Source organism: Ciconia boyciana, chromosome 2, assembly GCF_034638445.1.
Source record: "Ciconia boyciana chromosome 2, ASM3463844v1, whole genome shotgun sequence".
Lineage (NCBI taxonomy): Eukaryota > Metazoa > Chordata > Aves > Ciconiiformes > Ciconiidae > Ciconia > Ciconia boyciana.
The window spans coordinates 150,193,824-150,215,826 of NC_132935.1; the positions used below are offsets into that span (position 1 = coordinate 150,193,824).

Below are 22,003 nucleotides of genomic sequence, written 5' to 3' on the forward strand. Positions count from 1 at the left end.
CAAGGCTGCGCGCTCGCGGAGCGCTGGGGGCGGCCGCGGGCCCTGCCCCGGGGCGGGGGGGCGGGGGGACGGGGGCTGGTGCCGCGGTGTTGAGGCCGTGTGTCCGTGTCGCTGTCAAGCCCTGCTCTACGGAGATGCTGAGAAGCCCGTGGACACCGGCGCCAGGGCAGCCCCGGGGACAGCGGAGCCGCGGCCGGCCTGTACCTGCGACAAAAAACCCTGCGGCTGCCAAAAAGCGGAGGTGAATTACGCCTTTCTGCACTCAACAGGTAACGGCGCTCCCGGGCCACGCCGCATTTCTGAAACTAGCAAAAAACCAGCGGTTCGGTCGGGAAATTGCCTCCGCCCGCGGTGCGCGGAGGCCGAGGGGGCCCGACGGTGCGCGGCGGCGGCCGCTCCGCGGAGCTCCGCGTCCCCAGCCCCGGCCCGCTCCTGCGGCGCCCCGGCACCCGCGGGCGCTGGGCATTTCTCAAACCCGCCAAAAAAAAACCCCAAGCCCCAAAGGAAAAAAGATCCCGAAAAAAAAAGCAATGAAATCCCGGCGTGCTGGCGCCTGCAGGTTGCTCTTTCTCAGGAATACCGACAGCAGCGACCTTCTCGTTGAAGTCCCTGCGATGTCATTAAGGTTTGCGGGGGGGAGAGAGAAAGAGCTCTCTCTTACTGATTTATTTTAATGCGAGGTATTTTTGCACTTCATCTTTTCTGACCTTGGCGGTAGCGTCCCCGCCACTGAGTAGATCCCCGCTCCCGCAGGAATGCGCTGGCCAGGAGCGCTGCCGTTCGCACGGCAGAGCGGGCAGCTCTGCCCTCCCGGCCCCGCCGCGGGAGAGCTCCTGCAGACGCCGTGCGCTTGAGCTGCTGCCTGCCTGGCTGCTCCCGGGTTACCCCAGATTAGGGGGTTCCGCTACAGCTCGGCTCTGCCTGAGCCATCGCACTTCAGTGTAAACAAAAGATGTCGGTGTGTGCACCGAGAGACCGTGCGGCATCGCCTCCGAAAAAGGCATTAAATTATCAACAAGTTACTTGCGTTGGAGAGCCACGAGGAAGGTTTTTTATTGCAAGGCGAATGACAGTTTTTAGAGTGCTGCTTGTAGCGTTTGTTTCCCAGTCTTTATTTTTCCTGAGGTTCGTTCTCCCTTTTTTCTTGTTTCCCTGCTCTCTCTCATTGTCTTAAAAATTGGTCTGAAATATACTGTGGGCAAAATTTGCTATTTTAGATAGGATATTGAAACCTATTATGTCTCAGAACATTCGTGAAAATGCAATCTTACCAATTAGCTTATTAAATGAAAACAAAGTCTATTTGTATTGGTCACGCTGAAAAGATTTCCTAAACATAAATGGGAGAAGCCTTTGTCCAAAATCTGTGTGTATGGTCGTAAAACGAAGTTAACTTTTCATTTCTCCGTTCCCAGATCTTCTGCCGGCATGCAACGGAGAAATAACAACTATGTCTTTCCTACAAGACGTTGTGGACATTTTACTTCAGTATGTGGTGAAAAGTTTTGATAGATCAACAAAAGTTATTGATTTCCATTACCCAAATGAGCTGCTCCAGGAATATAACTGGGAACTGGCCGACCAGCCACAGACCTTGGAAGAAATTTTATTGAACTGCAGAACAACTCTGAAGTATGCAATTAAAACAGGTAATAGCCGTGCTCATTTTCTACCCTGTATGGTCTCATCCATTGATTAAAGGTGTCATTTCATTTTGTCTTGAAACGTTAAAGATTGAAGCAGCAACTGTATTTTGTCAGCTCCAAGCAATTTCTAGCAGAGACAGAAATCGTTTTCCTAAATGATAAAATACTCCGGCAGCCCCGTCCCTGTAGCTGTCAGTGCAGCATCGCACACCCTTTCCAATTTAAAATTAATGCTTCTCTGCGTCCGAGTTGCCGGCTGTGCGGCTGAGCAGCCTTTTCGCCACCTTTGCGACTCCCCTCCGTTCCTTCCCATCCCTTGCCCATGAGGTGGGCCGGGGGCTGCCCCTGCCTCCCTGCAGGGCGGGGGAAGGGGGGGCGTCCGTGCAGGGGCAGAGGGACCAGCCCCTCCAAAACAGCCAAAATCGCAATAAACGTCCTGTAAATGGGAGCTCCGAGCGGCCGTTTGCCGTTTCTCCCCTTACCTGCAGGACATAAAAATAGGAAAATTTGGTAGAACTGCCCACAGGAAGGAGCAGTGGGGTTTTTTTTCCCAACTTTAGGCTCCAGCAATAAAAACAAAGCCCGAATTGTTTTAGTAGCCTTTTGTTGTTGTTTTTCACTGGGGAGGGCAGGGATGGGTTGTCTCCTGCCTGTCTGGGACCACCACCCTCCACCCCACCCCACCCCCCACCCCCATGTGGGCTTCGTGGCGGGGCGGCAGCGTGGGGCTCACCCAGGCGTGGGGAAGCCCCCGGCTCCGCACCCGGGGCCACCTTAAATCAGCTGCGGCGGAGGGGACAAACAGCGTAGCTACAATGACGGCTGTGCTTGAGAAATAATGTGGAGTGCAGGGAGCTCTTAGTGGGAATTGGAATTGCTGAGAAATCGCTTAAAAATAAATGTGTAGCAATTACTGAAAGAGACAAAAGGCTGATTTGTGAATAGAGGTTGATGGAAAACAAAAAAACAGATTTTGTCAGCTTCTGGGAACAGAGCAGACTGATCTCAGTAAAGATTGTGGGGGATCTGTGTAATCCTCCTCGTTTAGAGGTGGAAACGTCCAGCTGAATGTTCTTGATGCATGAGTCGGGTGCTGTCAAAACGTCCGTAAAATATTGGAACAAATAGTTAGATAAATGATGTCCACAGGAACAAAGTCGATCAGTTCAGTGATCCATGTGATGTGTCTGGGTAGGGCATAGGAAACATACTTTCACAGAATGCTGTGAAGCACAGGATCTGTGAATCTGCAAAAGCAAAGAAGAGGCTTTCTTAGGCGATTTTCGTTAATCTTTTTTTGTCATAGTCTGTTCCACATAACGGCCCGATTTCATTTTGTGCATCCAAAAAAGACCCTTTAAAACAATGTTACCATTTATCTTCCTCCCTGTCAACGTGTGAGGCTTTCCCTTCTTGGCATTTTTTAATTTGCTCTAATGAAAATAATGTTTTCAAGGTCCGAGGACCGGTGCTGGGGGGGTTGTGTGAGATGTGGCAGCGCAGCAGGGTTCGCCCGCGGGACCGTGGGTCACGGAGCCACCTCGCTTGGCTACTGCCGCTCCTCGGCATCCTGGGGCAGCTGCCCCAGCCTGGGGGGGGTCACAAAAAGCACGGGATTTACACCCGGAGCCCTTCAGCATGTGCTTCAGAGTAAACTGCTTGAATTACCCTCAGAGGAAGGACAATGTGGTAAGGTTTCTGGCAGGAGGGGTCTGCATCCATTCCTGCTGCAGGAGCCCTTCAGACATGGCCCCTCCTGGGCTGGGGGGGGGCCTGGGCTGCGTTTGGCTGCAGGTGCCTGGCAGGCAGATTGGAAAATAAATTGCATTGCTTAGATTAGCCTCACAGCTGGATCCCCAAGTCCCAGCACTGATCCCCAGTTGGGATTCGAGGAGCTGGATGGCTGATTTTTCGGCCGAGGGGTGGGTGTGGGATGCTCCCAGGTGTTGCCTGCATGCTGCGGCTCGCTGGGGTGCTCGGGGGAGCCGCACGCGGCTTTCTGCCCCCTTACCGGCTCCCGGCATCCATGCCTGGTGAGAATTTCATCTGAGAGAATATAAAAGGCAGCATCTGCAAATGCAGGGGAAGATAGATGTGAAATTCGGTTCCTGTGCAATGCTGGCAGGGGAAATTGAAATGCGAGCATTTAAAAATGGCTTGGAAACCCCAGGAAGGGTGCGAGGAGCTGGCGCTGGTCCAGCCTTGCTTCTGGCAGGTCCTGATGCCAGTAGCAGGCCGTGTGTGTGGTGGGGCTGTGAGCAAGGCCAAACCCAGTGCCGCCAGCCATGCCTTCATTCGTGCTGTCCAGCTTTGCCCTGCCCTTGTTGTCGCTTCCCTGTTGAGGCTGTGGAGGCTGCATGTTAATGCTAGGGGATGTCTGCACCTAAAACCGAGTGCAAGCGGGAGGATGTTTGAGAGTAGCGTGCATGGGGCGAAGCCACGTCCTCGGCAGGGAAAGCCCGTCCCTGGCTGTCCTGGTGCCTCAGCCCGGGCTCTTGCCCATCATCTCTCGATTTACTCTGGGATATGCATAAATATGTTGTATATTGCTAAACCAACCAGTAAGCAGTAATCTCCTATTTTCACATCTCCCCCGCTCCCTGCACCCTGTCAGTCTCTTTTGCAGTCACCTCTTTGTTCGGTGACAACCACGACAAAAGGTTTTGCGTTTCAGGCAGACCGCACCCGGATAGTGATTTTTTTTAGCATGTCTTGCAAACTCTTCTTACCTGGACGGTAGAGCCTGTATTTTAAGCAAAGCCACAATTTTCTGTGGCCATCTAAATGAGGGAAGAGAGCTCGCTCACATATTAGGGTGTCACACGGACGGACTAACCCTTGCAGCTGAGGTTGGGGTCAGATTGGGGCATTACGTTCTCTGCCATTGCATGTTAAAGCCAGGTTGCAGAAGGGAAGGGTGCTGAGGGAGGGGGCCGCGTTACAGGTGTAGGCACTGGGGGCTCTGCCAGCAGCCGTGCCAGCAGCAGCAGCTCCTGCTCTCCCTGTGCTAAGGTCTCTGTAGGAGCACAGTGCTGCTCCCCCCCAGCTCGCTCCAGGGTAGGGCTGCCCTGACCCCTGCCTGCAGCCGGCCCTGTTCCTACAGCGGTTCCCAAAGCAGGAGGTGTGCTGGGAGGTTTCCTTGAAGAAACAAGCAGTGACAACAGGGCTGTTGCCTGGGGCTGGGTACGGGGCTGATGGAGAGCCGCCGAGACACTGCAGCTGCAAATATGAATTCTGCTATTCCCCAGCTTTTCAGTGTGGATTTATTTCCAAAGCAGGAGTTTTTCTGGCCTCTTTGAGCCTTCCTGTGGCCCAGATTCATCAAAGGCTTTCAGCTCCTAATTTTCTATTGCTTTCCAGTGGAATTTGGGAAGCTGCTTGGAGCCTCGCTGTGGGATTGAACCCGACCTATAAATACCGAAATCTCTCTCAAAATCCCAGTGTCAGGAGAGATGCAGTCCTCTTCAGGCCGAGCCCCTGGTGCGGGATCGCTGTGGCTTTGGCAGTGGTGGCGGGGTGTTTGTGTGCCCCAGGCCCACCTACCCCGCTTAAGAGCATGCGTGGATCCTGTTCATCCTGCTGGATCTCGGCAGTGTCCCTCGGTGCCTGAGGGGCTTTGGCCGCCTGTCCTGGGCAGCACGGACCAGGGGAAGGCAGCAGTTCCTGTCTCCGGTGGGGAGGGCTCGGTGCACAACGCAGCCAGGCTGGATGGCAGCAGCATGGGGCTCGTCTCAGGTTAAGGGTGCAGGGAGCTGGATTTTGCGAGTGTGCCCCCCAGCCGCTTCTGCCCTGCTCCGGTCTGCCTGCACAGCCCGATTACTCTGCCTTTGTGTGTGCAAGGTGGGAGCCGGGGAGCAATTCCCTGGGCTGTTCTGCCAGCCATGTGTCCGCGCCTGATAAGAGGCCACCGGAGACCGAAGATAAGTTTTCTCTTGGTGCTGGGTCTGCATTTCCTCAATCATCTTGCTCTATCTTTTGTTTTCTGTGATGGCAATAACAGTACGTCGTCTGTGGGTCAGGACAGGTGTTTTCCAAGCAGAGGCTCCTGTCCTTTGAGTCGGACAGCATTTAAGTAATTGTGAACCATCCGTAATTTGTACCGGTAATTATGCCACTTAATAGGGGCTTGCGGGGAGCAACTAGTAAAAACTGAGTTTTAATGGTTCCTGGGTTTAATGGCTCTAGGCACATTTTTAAGAAAAATCTCTAACAGGATTTTAGAAAAAAATCAGGAGCCAATTAGATTAACCAGGTAAATGGACTATCAGCTCATTGAGTATATTCTTGTGCATTATTCTGCTGGGGCAGCAATGCTGGTTTTCGTGGGGTTTGTTTAAAATCACAATTGTGAGCAGCCAGGCTATTTGTAATTGCACTCTGACAGGGAAGAAATGACAAGGACCGCCACCTTCCCTGCCATCTTCGTACAATCATCAGCCTTTGAGTCATGTGCAAAGCAGTCACCAAAATGTTCCATTTTCTCATTTCGCCCTGTCTATTATAATCATTAGCCATTCATCACTGATGTTATATGTACTGGCAAGCTCTTCAGATGGTGTCTCGTGCGTGCCTTTCAAACCTAGCCAGGCAAAAACACATCCAGTGACAACATGTGACACACTAACGGGAGCAAACAGCTATTTTTGTGAGGCAACGATGTGCTAATTTTCAAGGCATATTGAGAGGATAATAGGGAATGTTGGAGTTCATTATTCTGCGTTCAGTGTAATTACTCTGATTTCACTGAGTTTGGAATGAGAAAGAAGAGAAATCCTGCCTTTTCCAAGAGATGTATTTATTACTGTTTGCTTTGTTTCGTACCTTGAAAGCACTTCCTTCTCCATAGAAATCCAGAGGTAAATATACCGCTCAGCACTGAATAGTTTCATTCAGTCTCATCATCCTTTTGATAACATTTTCCATCTTGTGCAGGGCACCCTAGATATTTTAATCAACTTTCAACTGGATTGGACATGGTTGGATTGGCAGCAGACTGGCTGACATCAGCAGCAAATACTAATATGTAAGTAGCAATTTTTTTTCCATAATAATATTTAATATAATTTTACAGTTATACTCTAAAATATTAGCTGCTGTAGCTGAATGAAAGAAAGAATACTTTTATGTTAAGGTTGCTGGAAAAACAATTGTCTGCTTTTTAAATGGTTGCTACAGCTATTTACATGAAGACTTTCAACATTGTCCTGTATGCTGTCTTCTATAAAATTTCATCATACTAATATGATGTCGGTTTTGCTACCCCCCAAAAAAATATACAGAAAAAAATATTTTAGCATTTTGCATGCATAAATATGTAAAATGGAAGGTGTGCTAAGTGAACAGTTGCATTCATGTAGAGGGGTTATGTACAGTCGATACTGAGAGCAGTTAGAGCCATCGCTTTCTGCAAGAAAGAGGTGCAGAATTTAAAGTGTGGGGGTTTTGTCACTTTGGGACTAGGAAGCATTTTTATGCACTTACTTAGCTTCATGCACTGTCTTGTCATCACGAATAGGACTGCTGACATGTATGCTTTTAGGCATGCACACAGATTTTTGCAAGGCAAAGGTCTGGCTCTGCCCAGCAGCTCTTGAATACCGGGCAAAGCCTTGAGCCTAGAAAAGGTGGGCAAGATCTGTTTCACTGAAATGGGTGGAAATGGAGTCTCAAGTGCTCTCAGCATTTCTCTTTCTAGACATTTGACGTCAAATCAAAAGGAAGATTATCAACAGTATTGTAAAACAGAACTCTATCCAGTGCAAGATAGAGTATATTGTGGCTATAATGTAATGTAATATTGGAAAAAGATGTGTTAGTGTTGTAGATGAAAGCATTAAATATGGACATTACTACATTTCAGGTTCACCTATGAAATTGCTCCAGTGTTTGTACTTTTGGAATATGTGACACTAAGGAAAATGAGAGAGATGGTTGGCTGGCCAGGGGGCTGTGGCGATGGGATATTTTCACCTGGTACATGATATTTCAAGCTTTCTTTATTTTTCAGACTATGCTATATGACATCCCCTGTAGTTAAAGAGTAAACATAATTAAATATGCATGTTTGAGAGGACACTTGCTAATAACCACCAGTGGCCTCCTTGAGATAAAGTATTGCATGTTTATGAATTTTAGGGATGTGATTATGAAGGTCTGTTTGAGCAAATTGCACTGCATTATGAGCAGCTGTAATAGCACATGGGAAACATAATCAGAAGAGACATTTGCCTTGCAGTTTCACTTTGCCCCCACTTTTTATGGATTACATGAAATAGAAAGACTATTGTATTAATAATGGAGGGAAGAAACACAACAATGCTCTCCATCACCGCTGGGGAAATTGGAGCAAAGAGGGAAAGACGTAGCATCCCTTTAAGTAATTTTACTGGAGTTGGTAAGATCCTGCCAACGTTACAGGATGCCGTTAGCTTCCCACGTGTGAGCTGGCCTGTTGAGCTCAGTGGGGGTACTTGGGTAGCTAGTTAATCTGAGTGCTTAAAGGCTCAGAAACCTGGTTCCTTCAGGGCAAGTCAATAAGGCAAAAAATGAGTGTGATTAACTGTGGAGAAATCATTGACTCTGACAAACACTACGTTGTTAAGACTGTTTTTTTTTTTTTAATCATTCCACTTAGTCTTTTGATTTGTACTCTTTGTCATCTCCTATCTTACTCTGGAATTTCATTGCTAAAAATTTTGGCCTATCTATCTCACCACATTGCAAAAAAATTGAAAGAAATTACATTGGGCATAGCATCTTGGCTTGTCAAAAGAGAACAGACTGATAGCTGGTGGGAAGGAGCCCTTCTGGAAAGAAAGTTCATTGACCTAATGGAGAGGGCAAGAATGTTTGGACTATCAAGCAAAGGAACAGTGGTAACAGCCTAGGATGTTCAGCTCTCTGAGGGCAGGAATGGTAAAGTTCATGCTGTGCAGAAGATCAGGCAAGGCTCATCTTCAGTTTCTCACATCTGAATGCACACGTGCGAAGTGGTGCAGGAGTTTTGTCCTGGGCCTTTCCACAAAGGTGGAGAAAAAGACGCAAAGAATTTACGTTACTTCTTGTTGAGTCCTTATTTAAAAAGCACTGAAAGCAAAAGCTCTGACATCTTCTACTGTAGTGCGTAGAGGTCCTGACCAAAACTGTGGCCTCCATCACACAGAGCAGCATCTAAAGATGTATCACAAGCCCAGAACCTAAGCCAAAGTTTTTGGGAACTGGACAGCGGTTGGTTACTGTCCAGTCCCTGGCCTGACTCAGTAGAGACGGTCTTCAGTTCCTCACCTTGCAGGCTTGAGCCGCAATAGCCACGCCGGGCTGGTCAGGGACCTGAGAGGGGAGAGAAGAGCAATAGCAATGCTGCTCAGTGGACGTGGTGGGCAGAGGCAAGGCACGGGCGGCAGGCAGGGGTGAAGGGCTCAGTGCATGCACCAGATGTGCCCAAGTCTGGCATACTGCGCTTGAGATAGTGTGAGTCAGGAAAGATGAATGCCTCAGGAGGAACTGCGGTCCCTCCCGGGTCAGCGAGAGGTCCCTGCCTGACCTGGGGGGCCAGGGTGTTGCTACTGTGTCAGATGCTGGAGCTCACTTCATCTAGCTGAAACCTGCGTGGGGACGGGCTCTCTGGCAGGCGTGTGCCTGTGCTGGCCTTTTGCAGTGCTGCCCCCTCTCATGCTTGCTTTCTCTGCGATTTCTGGTTTGTGCAAAGTGCATCTTTCTAATTCACTCTCTTAAGGCAGCGGTACCCAGTGTGCAGGTTCTGCTTTTTTAGGCAATAATCAGAATCATCTCTATGATGTCTTCTTGTTTCAAACCATCACAGCTTCAGCTGAAGACCTTACTGTTGCAAAGAAAAGGTTCTGGCTCTCTGCATTCTCTGGAATGAAATATACAGTATCAATACATGCAAGGCGTAAAGGCCTGATTAGGTTCCCCAAATTCTGTAGGTGTGTTTTGTTGCCTGCGATTAACTGTGGCTGTAAACACAGCTGCAAAATTAAAGGCAGAATGCAGGCTTATTAATAAGCTTAAGGTTAAATGGCTAGGTAATAAATACTAATAGGAAAGCCTGGTATTGAAGAAACTTAACGTTTCAGTCTTGATTCTTTTGACACTGAGCCAATGACTTTGGACAAAATAGGTCAAATTTCTTCAACTTGGACACCTTGGCTCAGTCACCTAAATCATCAACAGCAGCCATTACATGGCATCTGCATTTTTTTAGGGACAGGTACCCGAGCATTTCCTCTTAACCTCTCCATTTCTTGTTTTGTCGTTTGTGTAGAGGTGTAGAAATATGTTCATACCTCTCAGAGAGTTGAAAGGGGAAGAAAAAACCCGATCTGTACTGACATCCATGCCAGCAATGCCATCCCTCTGTGGCATTTTCCCTTGGATTCACAGGAGGACCAGTGAGGTCAGGGAAAGCCCACAGCAGAGGCAGCCTCACTGCAAGAGCAGAGCTAGGACACTGATTAGAAATGAAGGGCACAGTTTCTGTGGGCTGTGGAACAGTATGTATATCTCTGGTGGGATAAATACAAATCTTACAAAAGTCAAAATGATGTTAAATTTTCCAGCACATATACCCTGCTGGTGTAACATGGTGTAACGTTGCTGCTTTCAGCAGTACTACCTTGATCTGCTTAAAGGGTGGATTTTGTCTTATCTCGCTTTGGCTGTCCAAGCATTGGGTGTCTACCCTGGGCTAGTTACAGCAGCTCCCCTATATTCAAGGGAGAGGGGTGGATGCACTTGCAGGGCAAGTCATCCCACCTACCACAAGCAGCTACCTTAGGATGAACTGAACCATCTTCTGGAAGTGGCTGTCTTGTGCTCTTCAGTCCATTTTTAGATGGATGAAAGTTGGGTTAGTTGAACTCGACCTCAGCTGCACTCTGACCTGTTCATTTAAAAGCCTAAAACCATGATCAATATACGCCTTTGCTTTATATAAATAAATGTGCATAAACATCAATATATGATCAATCTGTATATATATATAGTATATATACAGGATAGAACCGGTGGATTTTATGTATACATGTCTGTGTGCGTGTGTGTGTGTTTATGTGCATACATATGTAAAAGTACTCAGACTCTGCCTCAGGTTCTGCATTATATTCCCATAGTGCTCATGCAGCATTAACGTATAACCAAACATTGTTCCACTGTAGACACAGATGCTCAGTTTGTAAAAATCTCAAAAAGGAAAAACAAAGTGCTCATTTTTAATTTATGCATTGATAATTGAAATATGGGAATGGAATACTGTAGAGCTGTCATCTGATACCCATCTTGAAGTGGATAAAATACCCATCTTGAAATGGGTGTTTTAAGTCAATGTATGCCAGTGATTTTAAGGCTGGTGTTAAGGACGTGTAACCTTTTCCCGTTGCTCCTGTCAGAGGACAAATAAAAAGAAAAATACATGTTAGAATGACCCTTTTTTCTTTCTCTTCCCCCCCCCCTCTCGTTATCCAGAAGATAGTGTCTGTTGGGACTCACTGTGTGGGTTTCCTCAGAGCCAGGGCATGAAATGCCACCCTAATTTGGGAGGGAAGAGCACAGTTTAGGTTGCACTTGGAAGCCACTTAGGAAGTTGCCTTGTGGTGGCATCTGCTTGGGAGGTGGAACAGAGTGGGGATTATGTGTTGATGGCATATGGAAAGATAAGACTGGGGACTAAAGGAAAAATGGTAACAAAAATGAGAATTAAAGGAAACCCCCATCATTTTTTGCAGCAGCACTTTTTGCATAAATTGATATTTGGGTGTAGCAGATCCTGTTATTACACAACCCAGCTGTGAGGAGCATCAGGAAGAAGAATCTGCCATTAGGCAGAAGCATTAACGTTAGAGTTAGAAAAACTGTAGCAAGACTTGTCATTTGTTCTGCAATTATATTACAATGCATAGAAAAAGTAACAGTATATTACTGTGGACTCCAGGTGGTGCCATATCTAACATGTATGCTATGTTGATTGCACGTTTCAAGATGTTCCCAGAAGTTAAAGAAAAAGGAATGGCAGCTATTCCCAGACTGGTTGCCTTCACATCAGAACATGTATGTGTTTCTGTTTTTTCCTATCTGTTACAGCTGCTTGTATGAATTTATGATGAAGCAAATAGCTGAATGGGAATTTGTAGCCAACTGTCTTCATTTCTGTTATTCCTTCACTGGGAATAAAAAAATGAGAAGGGGATGGCTTTTTGATATATAGAGGGATGAGCTGTGCGGTTATCTGTGGCTGAAACCCAGGGAGAGCAGGTTCTACAAACCACTGCCATTTTTTTGCTCTCATTTGTGCCTGTATAAATGTCGATGTGAATGGTAGGGACCACATCAAACAATGAGAGCTCATCGTTGGGCTTCAGCACTTTCTGCCAGGAATGTCTTTTGTTTGGGTCACTCTGGGGGAACAGAACATCACTGGGAGTCAAAATGTTTCTAGCTGAAGCCACTCCTGCTGTTATTTAATGAGAGAGAGGGTGATAACATGCATGAAGACAGTAGTATGGAAATGCTGTGTGTGTGTACAGCAGAGCAGCTGCGGTATACGGTGGGGAACCAGGCTTTACTGTGGGTTTCTGTCTGTGAGCAAAAGCTTCAGCTTCAGGGGTTTGTCACAGGCACCGCCGGGATCTGGCAGCGCAAGAGGTGAGGGGAGGTGAGCACAGGAGAAATCAGAGTGGTCTTCATGGGAGAAATGCAGAGTTTTTTGCTCTTTGAACAACCATACAGAAGTCATATTTCTCTCTGTATTGTGGGGGTTGTTTGGGGTTTATGGCCATTTAAACCTCCTTGCAGCTTGTAGTGGAGAATGCATGTGCAGGAGGAAGGAGAAAAGGAAGGGTTATACTCAGGAGGGGCTGTGAGCTCTCTTCAGGCTTCATGGTCCCCTTCTAAATTTCTCTCCAGCTGCGTGGGCTTGGCCAGAAAGGACTCTTTCGTGGCTGGGGCTCAGCAGGATGCCATCCATGTTAGGTGACAACATCCTCCTGGCTACCTTTTTTGACTTATCAGAGAATGTGTTTCCATTCTGTGCAAGTGTGAAGAGCAAAGTGTCCTAAAAACTGATCAGAAATGTCTGGGAGGAAATCCCTCTGAGGATGCCTTTCATGGCAGTAGGATGAGATGTGATACGCAACTGTGGGCTCCACATTGCAGAAGAATTGTCCCCAAAGCAGTCAGAGAGAAGGATATTCTACAAATGAGTAGCAGCTCTCCAAAGTTGGCTCTACAGCTAGAATGCATTATTCATATGAAAGTTACAGACCTAGTAAGTCTTGCAAATAAGGTTCAGCATGATTATTTAAAACAACAGATCTTATTAATCATTAGAGAATTTCATTGTATTCGTAGCGATGGAATGTTAAACAATGAACCAAATTGTGCTATCAGTCTCAAAATAATGAAATGAGCTTTAATAATTGTGTTTTCATGCCAGGGAAGAAGCAGTTCCCTTAGCAAATTAAACATTCCAAAGTCAAATATACTAGCGAATCCATAGAACAGCATCTGAAATCTGTTACATTTTAAAAGTATCTTGAAATTGCAGTTTTTTCCCTTCCTCAATCAAGGTTTTTTGTAATGGCACATCTTCTAGGGAAGTTAAGAAACCATGCTAAGTGAAGACAGGATCCTTTAACCCTTAATTGCCCAAAGGATGTGGGATCAGGGTTTAACCCTCAAAATAGCAGAGACTGTTGCAGGAATTGCAGAGGCCCAGAAGTACAATCCCCTTTTTAGATAGGAAATGTCCTGCAGAACCTGAGTAGACACTAGGATACGAGAATGTCATTTGTCTCATTTACCATGTCATGGTGATCTTCTACTTCCTTTTAGACTCCCCAGCCTGATTGTGGTTTCTCTCTGCTACAGTTGGATGCTCTTGTAAGATGATGGCCATGGAACAAGCAGTCTGTAAATGGGATACTATCATTTCCTCATGCTCTGCACATGTGGCATGATGGTAAACAAAGCTTAAAGTTACTTTATGTGTTTAGAAACATTGAGATTTTTGTCTCAAAATTTTCAGACAGAATTAAAGATTCCAATATCAGCAATTTTCAGACAAGAATATCAGCATCACAGACTGGACTCCATTTTCATTTCTACCAATCTAGAGCTTCCATTACTATAAAGTAATGAAGTTACGCCACAATTGCCACCAATATTACTGTAATCAGAATCTGGCCTCAATCTGATGCCGTGATAGGTTCAGCTGCCAGTGGGGGAGAAGGGAAGGAAGGAGTAATTCACAGCTCTGAAGTAATTCCCTTCCTAATTTAGGAGTGCATCATGTTCCTAAATTAGGAGCCTCACTCTCTGCGCAATCAGTGAAGAGAGGTACCTCTGGTGGGAAACTCGGAGCATCCAAATTAGAAACCTAAATATTCCTTAATTTAGATGTTCTAAATCACCTTCGGGAGGGGTTCACCTACTTCTGTGCATTGACCATACAGAGAGATCAGCCTCCTGACAGACGCAAGCTACATTAGGTGCCTAAAATAGGTTATGTGACTATTCCAACTGTGCATGTTACTAGCAAGCAGATCTTCCCCAAGCTGTTCAGTACAACCGTGACTTATCTCTCACTCTGCTTCTCTTTATTTCTGTTTCATCAGTGATGGTGAAGTACACTATAACTGCTTAGGTCAGTCTTGGCGCAGGTATAATTTCACTGAGATGCACTTCCTCAGGACTTAATTCAATCCTCTGTATTCACCAGTGCATCGTCAGTGCTTCTTTCATCTGCACTGGTGCAGGAGCAGAGTGGTGTCCTTCAGGGCAGCTGTTCTGGACTGCGTGTGACGCAAGAGACCTTGACTCAGAGGGGTAAATTTATGGATACCAGTTGTAAAAAACCTATTTTAGTCTATCGTTTCAAACACAATGAAAAATCTAAGATGAAGGCCTCCTTCTGTCTCCCAGTGCATCAGTGTTAGGCTGCTGGGAGTGCTCAGCTGAGCACATCCCTTTTTCAGTGTGGAGGAAGTGGCTGAAAGGGAGAGCTGCCTTCTCAGAATGTTTTCATTGATCCATTTGTCTATAAGGCAAGTCCTATTGAATTTTAACCCATTCCATGTTGTGATTTTGACCTGGCCAACTAGCACTCTCTTAGACAGCATCCAGCAGTAGCTGGGAATAGCATGGAGCAGGGATCACCCCTAGCAGGCGAAAAGGACAAAGTCATTGTACTCTGAGGAGGAAAGGGATGTAGAGGGGAAAAGTTTAGCTGTAGAGAACTAGTTGGGTTCAGGTTACAAAACAGTCCTTGGCCTTTTTATTTGATAGCATAAAAATAGCTGAAGAGACTTGCAGCTTTTACATGGACTCAGTGTTTAATTGGGGGCTATACAGACTCAATCCATAGTTCAAGGAATGAAAAAAAGCTGGGCATAATTGGAAAGACATAGAGATTTCTTCATCTCTGCTGTTCTCCAGCCCAGCAAGACTGTGCTCATGTAATCCACATCAGCTTTCCTAATTTCCCATCCCCTCTAGCAGCTGCCGCAAGGAGGAACGCCTTGTCACGTGCTCACCAGGGAAATAGCAATACAACTCCTGTCTTAGTTTTGGAAGAGAAACCACAGAGTAAGAACTGGCAGTTCACCCAGCTGGAGAGCCAGGGGAGCACAGAGAGGGTGTCTCTGCCTCTGGCACCCCCCCATCTGCACTGCTCTTGGGGTGAAACGGCTCCTGCCCAGGGCTTCACTGGGAGTATAGCTCCGGCAGCCGCTGACTGCGAAGGGAGGGTCTGTTGGCAGCTCGGGTGTAAGGTGTCAGCATTGTAGACAGCCGGACGTACTCAGAGGGACCTCGTTCTCTGGAGGAGCACTGGGAGCATCTGTGAGAGGTGGCTTGTCTGTGGTGGTAGGGGAGCACCCTCACAGCCATAGCACGCAGCATCCACACATCAATTAGATCGGAGGAGGCAGTTTGCAATAAATCACCACTTCAGCTTCTTGCAGGCCGATTTCTCCTCGCGGACAAGCCCCATTACTTGCGGGGAATACAGCAAACTACACCAGTAGCTGTGGGAGAAGAGTGGCTTTGGTAAAATTTTTGTCTGAACAGTTTCTGAAATCTGAAATGGAGGTTCTTGGCTCTGAGTCAGAAGGAAATTAAAAAGTGACTTCTGCCTCAAAGCAGGCACCTCAACAGACCTCCATTTCACACAGCCTATGGAAGGTTTTGGTTTGGTTCCTGTGCAGAATGAAAAGCTGATCTCTAGTCCCACCACTTCGTGGCACGTAGCGTTGCCCTCTGGCCGGGCTACTTAGGAGGCAATTTCCAGGACTGGCACCTGCAAGAAGCTGTCCAAGGGATGACCCGTGTGGTGGGACTTCCAGGGAAAGATTTGAGGAGCCTGGAGATCGTGTTTTCCATTTGGTGGCATAAATTATGAAGCTCTAAGTTATACTTCTAAGCATACAGAGTAAGTAGGGAGTGTTTTTGTTTCCACCTAAGGAAACTAAAAATCAAACTCATGGATTCACACATTCTTTCTTTGCATTACCTAATGCATAATAACTAGAAAAGTATTGCTTGGTGGTATTTGAAGCCAGAGGGAAACAGTGAAAATGTTGGTCTTATTTGAGGAGCAACTTAATTCAAGTAACTCCATTCAAATCAAAGTAAAACCATTTTCCAGAAAAGCAATGCTCTAGGGCAGCCTGTCCCAAAGGAGACATTCATCATTTGGGTCTAGTCCTTCATCTGGTCAATACCTCATGACTTTTACACTGCCACAGGATCTTCCTGAACTCTGTGCAACGTTTCTTATCCACAGATAATGTTGTAAAACTGTCCACACTGGAAAAAAACAAGTTGTGAATCTTGCTGGATTAGAAAAGCAGTATGAAGTTTTGTATTTCAAAATTGCAAAAGATGGAAATATTATGTGCAGAAACATTAATATATTCATTTCTCCCTGACATTAACAAATAACTTTAAAAATTGAATAGCAGTAGCTAAAGGAGACAATAGCAAACGTATATCATTACAGTGTATTTAAAAATGTGATGGGACACAGTACACTCTTTTTGTAGATAATTGAAAGAAAAGCTATAGCTTACAATGAGACATTAAAGATAGGATTCATGTCACTTCACTTTAATCACCTAAAATGTAAACATTTAATCTGAGTTAGGCTATGCACTTTTTATAGCCAATAAAAAGAGAACGAGATCTGCAGAAGACAACTCATCCTAGTCTAAAATGGGTGCCAAAGTCTTGGGGATGAGGTGCCTTCTGGAGGTACGTTTTCTTCCCTACTATTGAGGGAGCCTGGACAGCAAGCCTAGACCAGACACACATTTTTATACGATTAAAATTAAGAGAGAAGTAGCCCAGCCTACACATCCAGGGATCCCACATTGCTTAAAGCCCAGGGGAGATGGAGAGGAAAGCATGTGCGCCGCCTTTGCTGGTGCGTGGCTGGTGGGGTGAGTCTGGGGGTCCAGGTCTGCAGAGCTCTGGGGTGCCAGCGACCAAACCTGCAGACCTTGGAGAGGTTTCGGCTGCTGGATGGCTCGGTTTGCTCAGCATTCGGGAACTCACTCCTGATGAGCTCCCTCCACAAAGCTTGTGCCATTCTGGATTTATGTGAGCAGGGAGAAACTGCAATCTGAAAAACCAGCCGTGACCTCTGGGGCTCACAGCATTAGGATGGTTCTTCCTGACAGCTTCAGCCATGCCAGATTATGAGCAATTAATTTAGCAAGCTATCAAAATAGTAGCATCTGTATATTGAAGCAGTGTTCATTTAAGATAACGATGCCATACTTTTCAGCATCGTAACATTTTTAATTATTCTAATTCTTCCTTTTTCGAAAAGGCCTATTCATTATTGCACCTGTAATAAATTTACAATGTGTTTTTACTTTACAAAGCTAACTATGAAAAAATGGCTGTCAGGCAAACAAACTTATTCCTAATAGCATTTGAAATTTTAGACAAAGGGAAGATTCCCCTGGCTCAAGATCACCTTTTTTTTTTCCTGACTGATAATACGCTTTTGTCACTAATTTTGACTAATACTGTATGCCTTCTCCTTCACCATCGAATTTTAACCACATTTCTTTTCAGAGACAAATTGAGGTTCCTCTCTATTGGGGATGTATTTGTAGTCTTCCATGCACCCTTTTGCAGTGCAGCACCGCATGAAGGGAGGCAGCTCGAAAGCCGCAGCGACAGCCCACTCCCACCTGCCTGTCCTCCTGTCTCTGGCAAGCACAGGACAGTGGTGAAACTCTGGTCCTGTCGGCTTCTCCCAGCGTGGTCTTTCCTTCAGGATGGGCATCAGGCAGTCTGCCCCTGTCCTCCCTTTCTGACCCTGGTTCCCACCGTAAGGCTTCAGAGCTGCGTAACTCCTACATGGCTCTGTCGTGAAAGATGGTGTTCAAGCTCACTTCCTTGCGTGGCCGAACAGTCTGTAGCCCCCGTATTCCCAAAGGGGTCACAGTTAAAGTCCTTCTTCCCTGTTAGCCCAGATGGATCTGTCAGTAGTTCTGTCTAACCAGGCTTATTTCTGCAAGCCTTTTCTTCTCTTTGACCTTTATATTTCTCTGTGTTTACCTTTATATTACACAGGCAACCAAATTTTCAGCACCATCCCAGGAATATTAAAACAAACTTTATTATTCATCATCATTAGCAAAGTTTTCTTTGCTCTTAAAACTATATTTTCTCATTTTCACTTTCATCCTGGCTCTTTTAGAGCATCTTAGGTAGTTGGAGTAATTCCTCTGATGTTACCCTGAGACACAAAAACTTAACAGTAGTCCTATACCTGTGACTATATACACAGATTGAGCAATTTCATATTCAAAGTTTGTTTAGAAATTGTAATTGCATTTGCCCTTCTGTGCACAGACTTCTGTATTTCTTCCCAATTTATCCCTAAAGCTGTTTTGGTTCCTGACCGCTGAATTCCCTTCAGTCTGTAAAAAGCCTTCAGGCAACAGAGCTATCAGCACTACATTCATTTTTTTCCCCAATGCTGTTTTAGCAGTGCCATGAGACTTCTCAAAGAGGCAGCTGAGCTTGGCCATATTCCAGTGGATGCCTTTGAGCACATGGGCTTAATTTTCTTCCTTATAGTAAATGATTCAAATCCATATTTTCTTTTTTAAGGCATTTTGAATAGTTCTATTTTCTATTAGAAAAACAAATTACAGTAGTAAATCTATTTTAACTAGTATGGAATAAGGAGCAAAATTTATCAATGTAATGTCATTGACTCAAAACCCAGTGAAATATATATGTGATTCTTCACTCCTACATCTCTACCTGTGTTTATGTATTACACTACCTGGTATGTGCACATCAGTTTGTGTAATGCAAGAATAAAAAACAGATTAATTTTTTTTAAGTATATAAATTCAATTCTACCTTCACAGCATATCAATGAACTGACATTATGCTGGCAATTCTAGCTCTGTTTCAATTTTTGCAAAGTTCAAAGATATCTTCCTAAACTTGAGCATTTTTTATAAGCCTCCTGATGCCGGTAGTCTCCTCATGGCCTCTCCTGCTCCCTGCTCTCATAAAGCTGTACTGCTGCGCCATGGGGCTCAGGGAGACCCACGAGGCTGGGAAGAGGCTTCAGTATCTGCCACATATAGAGGTTTGAGGATTGGTCCCAGTCCAAGCCTTCGTCTGTAGTGCATTTGTACTTGGGAAAAGTCCACTGATTTTAGTGGAGCTGATGAAGCTCGTGGAAATGTGTTTGTTTAAAAACTTGGTTTCATGAAATAAAGAACGTGCCATGAAAAATATCAGTGTGATGCTGAGCAGGCCCATGATGTTCAATGTGTAAATACTTCTGGAGTCACTTTGTGACTCCAGCTAGAAACACAGCAGGGCAAACTCCGTATCTAATCTGAGCATATCACTAACCTGTGGTTTTAATAGGCTAGACAATAACAGTGTGTTAAATATCTACCAGTTTCCAGAGCACTGGTGCCTGCAGCTGCTCTACACTTTCCACTCTCACAGACAGCACGTATCACAGGGCTTGGTCCACAGGGAGGGGGTAGAAATCTCCTCGCCTGATGTCATTCAGCACCCACTCCAAAACAGCAACCCTCATGCTGGATGAATCCTTCCCTGGAGGTGCCTGTCTCCCCCCCCCCCCCCCCCCCGACTGCAGAGGGAGCCTACATGATGACTTAAGCCTGATTAGGCTAGCTGCAATGAACCCAATCTAATTCAGCAAAACACTGAAGCACAGGCACAAATCCCTTGTTGCTCATCTAAGCGCATGGGTATGCATTTCATTTGATCATCAGCTTGTGCAGAAGTCAGTCCGACGTGCATGTGTTTACATTTCAGAATGTGCTTAATTCAGGGGCTAGGATGGTTTGTTGTACTAGGGCCTTAAAAACTGATTTTAGGTCTGGACAGGGTGATCAATGCTGTTCAGTATATATTGTTGGTATACTGCAGCCGTGCCCCATGGGGGAAAGCTATACCAACCCACTGCATTAAAAAAAATTATCATAGTATGAAAAATAATTATTCACTTGAAGAAGTATTTTCAAATTGTCCATGTATCATCAGTGAATCATGGCTCAAGAACAATCTGAACTTCTTCGAAATGTCTGAACATTGAAAAACTCTATGGGCATCATGAAAACTTGAGGCATTTCAGCCAAAATGGTGAGATACAGGCATATGAAAAAAGGGGTTTGGAGTGGAAACTCTTACGCAACCTTAACCACAGCAGTCAAGACTGTTAATGATAATTACCCCCATAGTGATTTTTAAAACACAGGGGGTTTTTCTACTTACTAAATTGAAGGTACATGTTGCAGTTCTACTCTTCTTCCTCTCTGTTTCGTGAAGTTGATTTAGAATTGATTTTCTGGTCATTATGAAGGGAGCCCTTAAATATGCAGTGAAATCCCAGTGACTTCACAGCCTTTAAGTGAAGCAGACGCATGTAACTGTCGTGTCCATCTCTTCCCCTATAGCTCTCCACTGCTCTCATTACAGTTGAAGCCAAATACTCACTTGACAAAGCAATAGTGATTACTTCTCTGCTTTGTGGTCTGCTTCTCTGCTCCTGCAAACTGTATGTCTTCCTTTCTTCTTTAACATCTCAGACACCTAAAAAACCCTGATAGATTTTTATCTCCTTGATCTTTTTATAGTGTTACATCCTGAGCTAATGGTACTGTAGTATATGCAAAGAATTTCCATTTTTTTAAAGTTTAATAATCTGTAGTTAAAATCACTTTGGACAATATTATTACAGCTGTGTTTGAGTTAATAAAAACCAGATTCTTGGTGGTATAATTTGATATAAAACTATTTCATTATCATAATCACTAGGATTTAAATTAGAATTATAAACCAAGACTGGCTCAGGAGTTAAGTTGTATGAGCTAGAGAAAATTAGGCTGACTTGCACTCCAGTATATAACTTCTACTTTTTAGTCTGGACATACAAATTAACTAATAGTCTCTCTAATAGCCCAGTTCTGATTTTAACCTGCAGTAGCTCTGTTTATTAATGGGAGTTATTACTAGCTTTCACTGGCATGAGATCACAATTAGGCTTCCTATCTTAATTTCTCTCAGTATATTATTTGTCCAGAAGTTATATAGCAGAAATACATCACTCTGGATGCTACGAACTAAATGAATTCTCTAGGGGAGAATTTTTTGTTTCAGTGAATCAAGTTCATAGCTGAACCTGTACGAGCAATAGAAGCTGCAGGTATGCATCAAGGACAGAATTTGGGTCCATCATCAGCCACAGTTGTGTATTTAATATTCCAGGAGTAAATCCAGATTAGAGTGATTGCTGTTTCTCTAATTGACTGTAGTGACCTGATATGAAGCCTCAAATTACAGTGATTGGTTTCCAAAAAGTCTATGAATAGAATTACTGCCTATGTGGGACTACTTGCCAAAGGGCTTGCAAGAGTGTAGTGTTTTATATTAAATTGGATTAGAAATAATAATAAAAATAATAAATAATAAATATATTTTTTCAGAGTCACTTTTCTGTGAAAAAGGGAGCTGCGGCCTTGGGTATTGGTACAGACAGTGTGATTCTGATTAGATGTGATGAAAGGTAAGTAAAGATGCCAAATACAGCTCTTTTTATCGGTACATAGAAGAAGATCATCAGGTGTTCAGCTCAGGGAGAGCATATAGGATGCAGTCAGCAGCTGGTATAATTCATCATAGCGCTATCATCTTTAGCAGCCTTACAGTGCTTTATCCTGCTTGAGGAACTGGCTCTGTCAGTAGCTTCTTTACGAGTCAGTTTTTGGAGCTCATCGAAAACCTTAAAAGTTCCTTTCCTCAGGGATTTCTGATATTTCTTTTTCTTTCAT

General features: G+C 45.0%; 1 protein-coding gene across 1 annotated transcript in view; it reads left to right on the top strand.

Moving 5' to 3' along the window:
• GAD2 (glutamate decarboxylase 2) overlaps positions 1–22,003 on the top strand; it is a 38,793-nt gene that overhangs the window by 438 nt on the left and 16,352 nt on the right. Inside the window, exons 3-8 of the mRNA XM_072851522.1 lie at positions 120–269; positions 1,416–1,649; positions 6,579–6,669; positions 7,507–7,619; positions 11,596–11,711; positions 21,659–21,738. Coding sequence (XP_072707623.1) covers positions 120–269; positions 1,416–1,649; positions 6,579–6,669; positions 7,507–7,619; positions 11,596–11,711; positions 21,659–21,738 — 784 coding nt within the window. The remainder of the gene's footprint in view (positions 1–119; positions 270–1,415; positions 1,650–6,578; positions 6,670–7,506; positions 7,620–11,595; positions 11,712–21,658; positions 21,739–22,003) is intronic.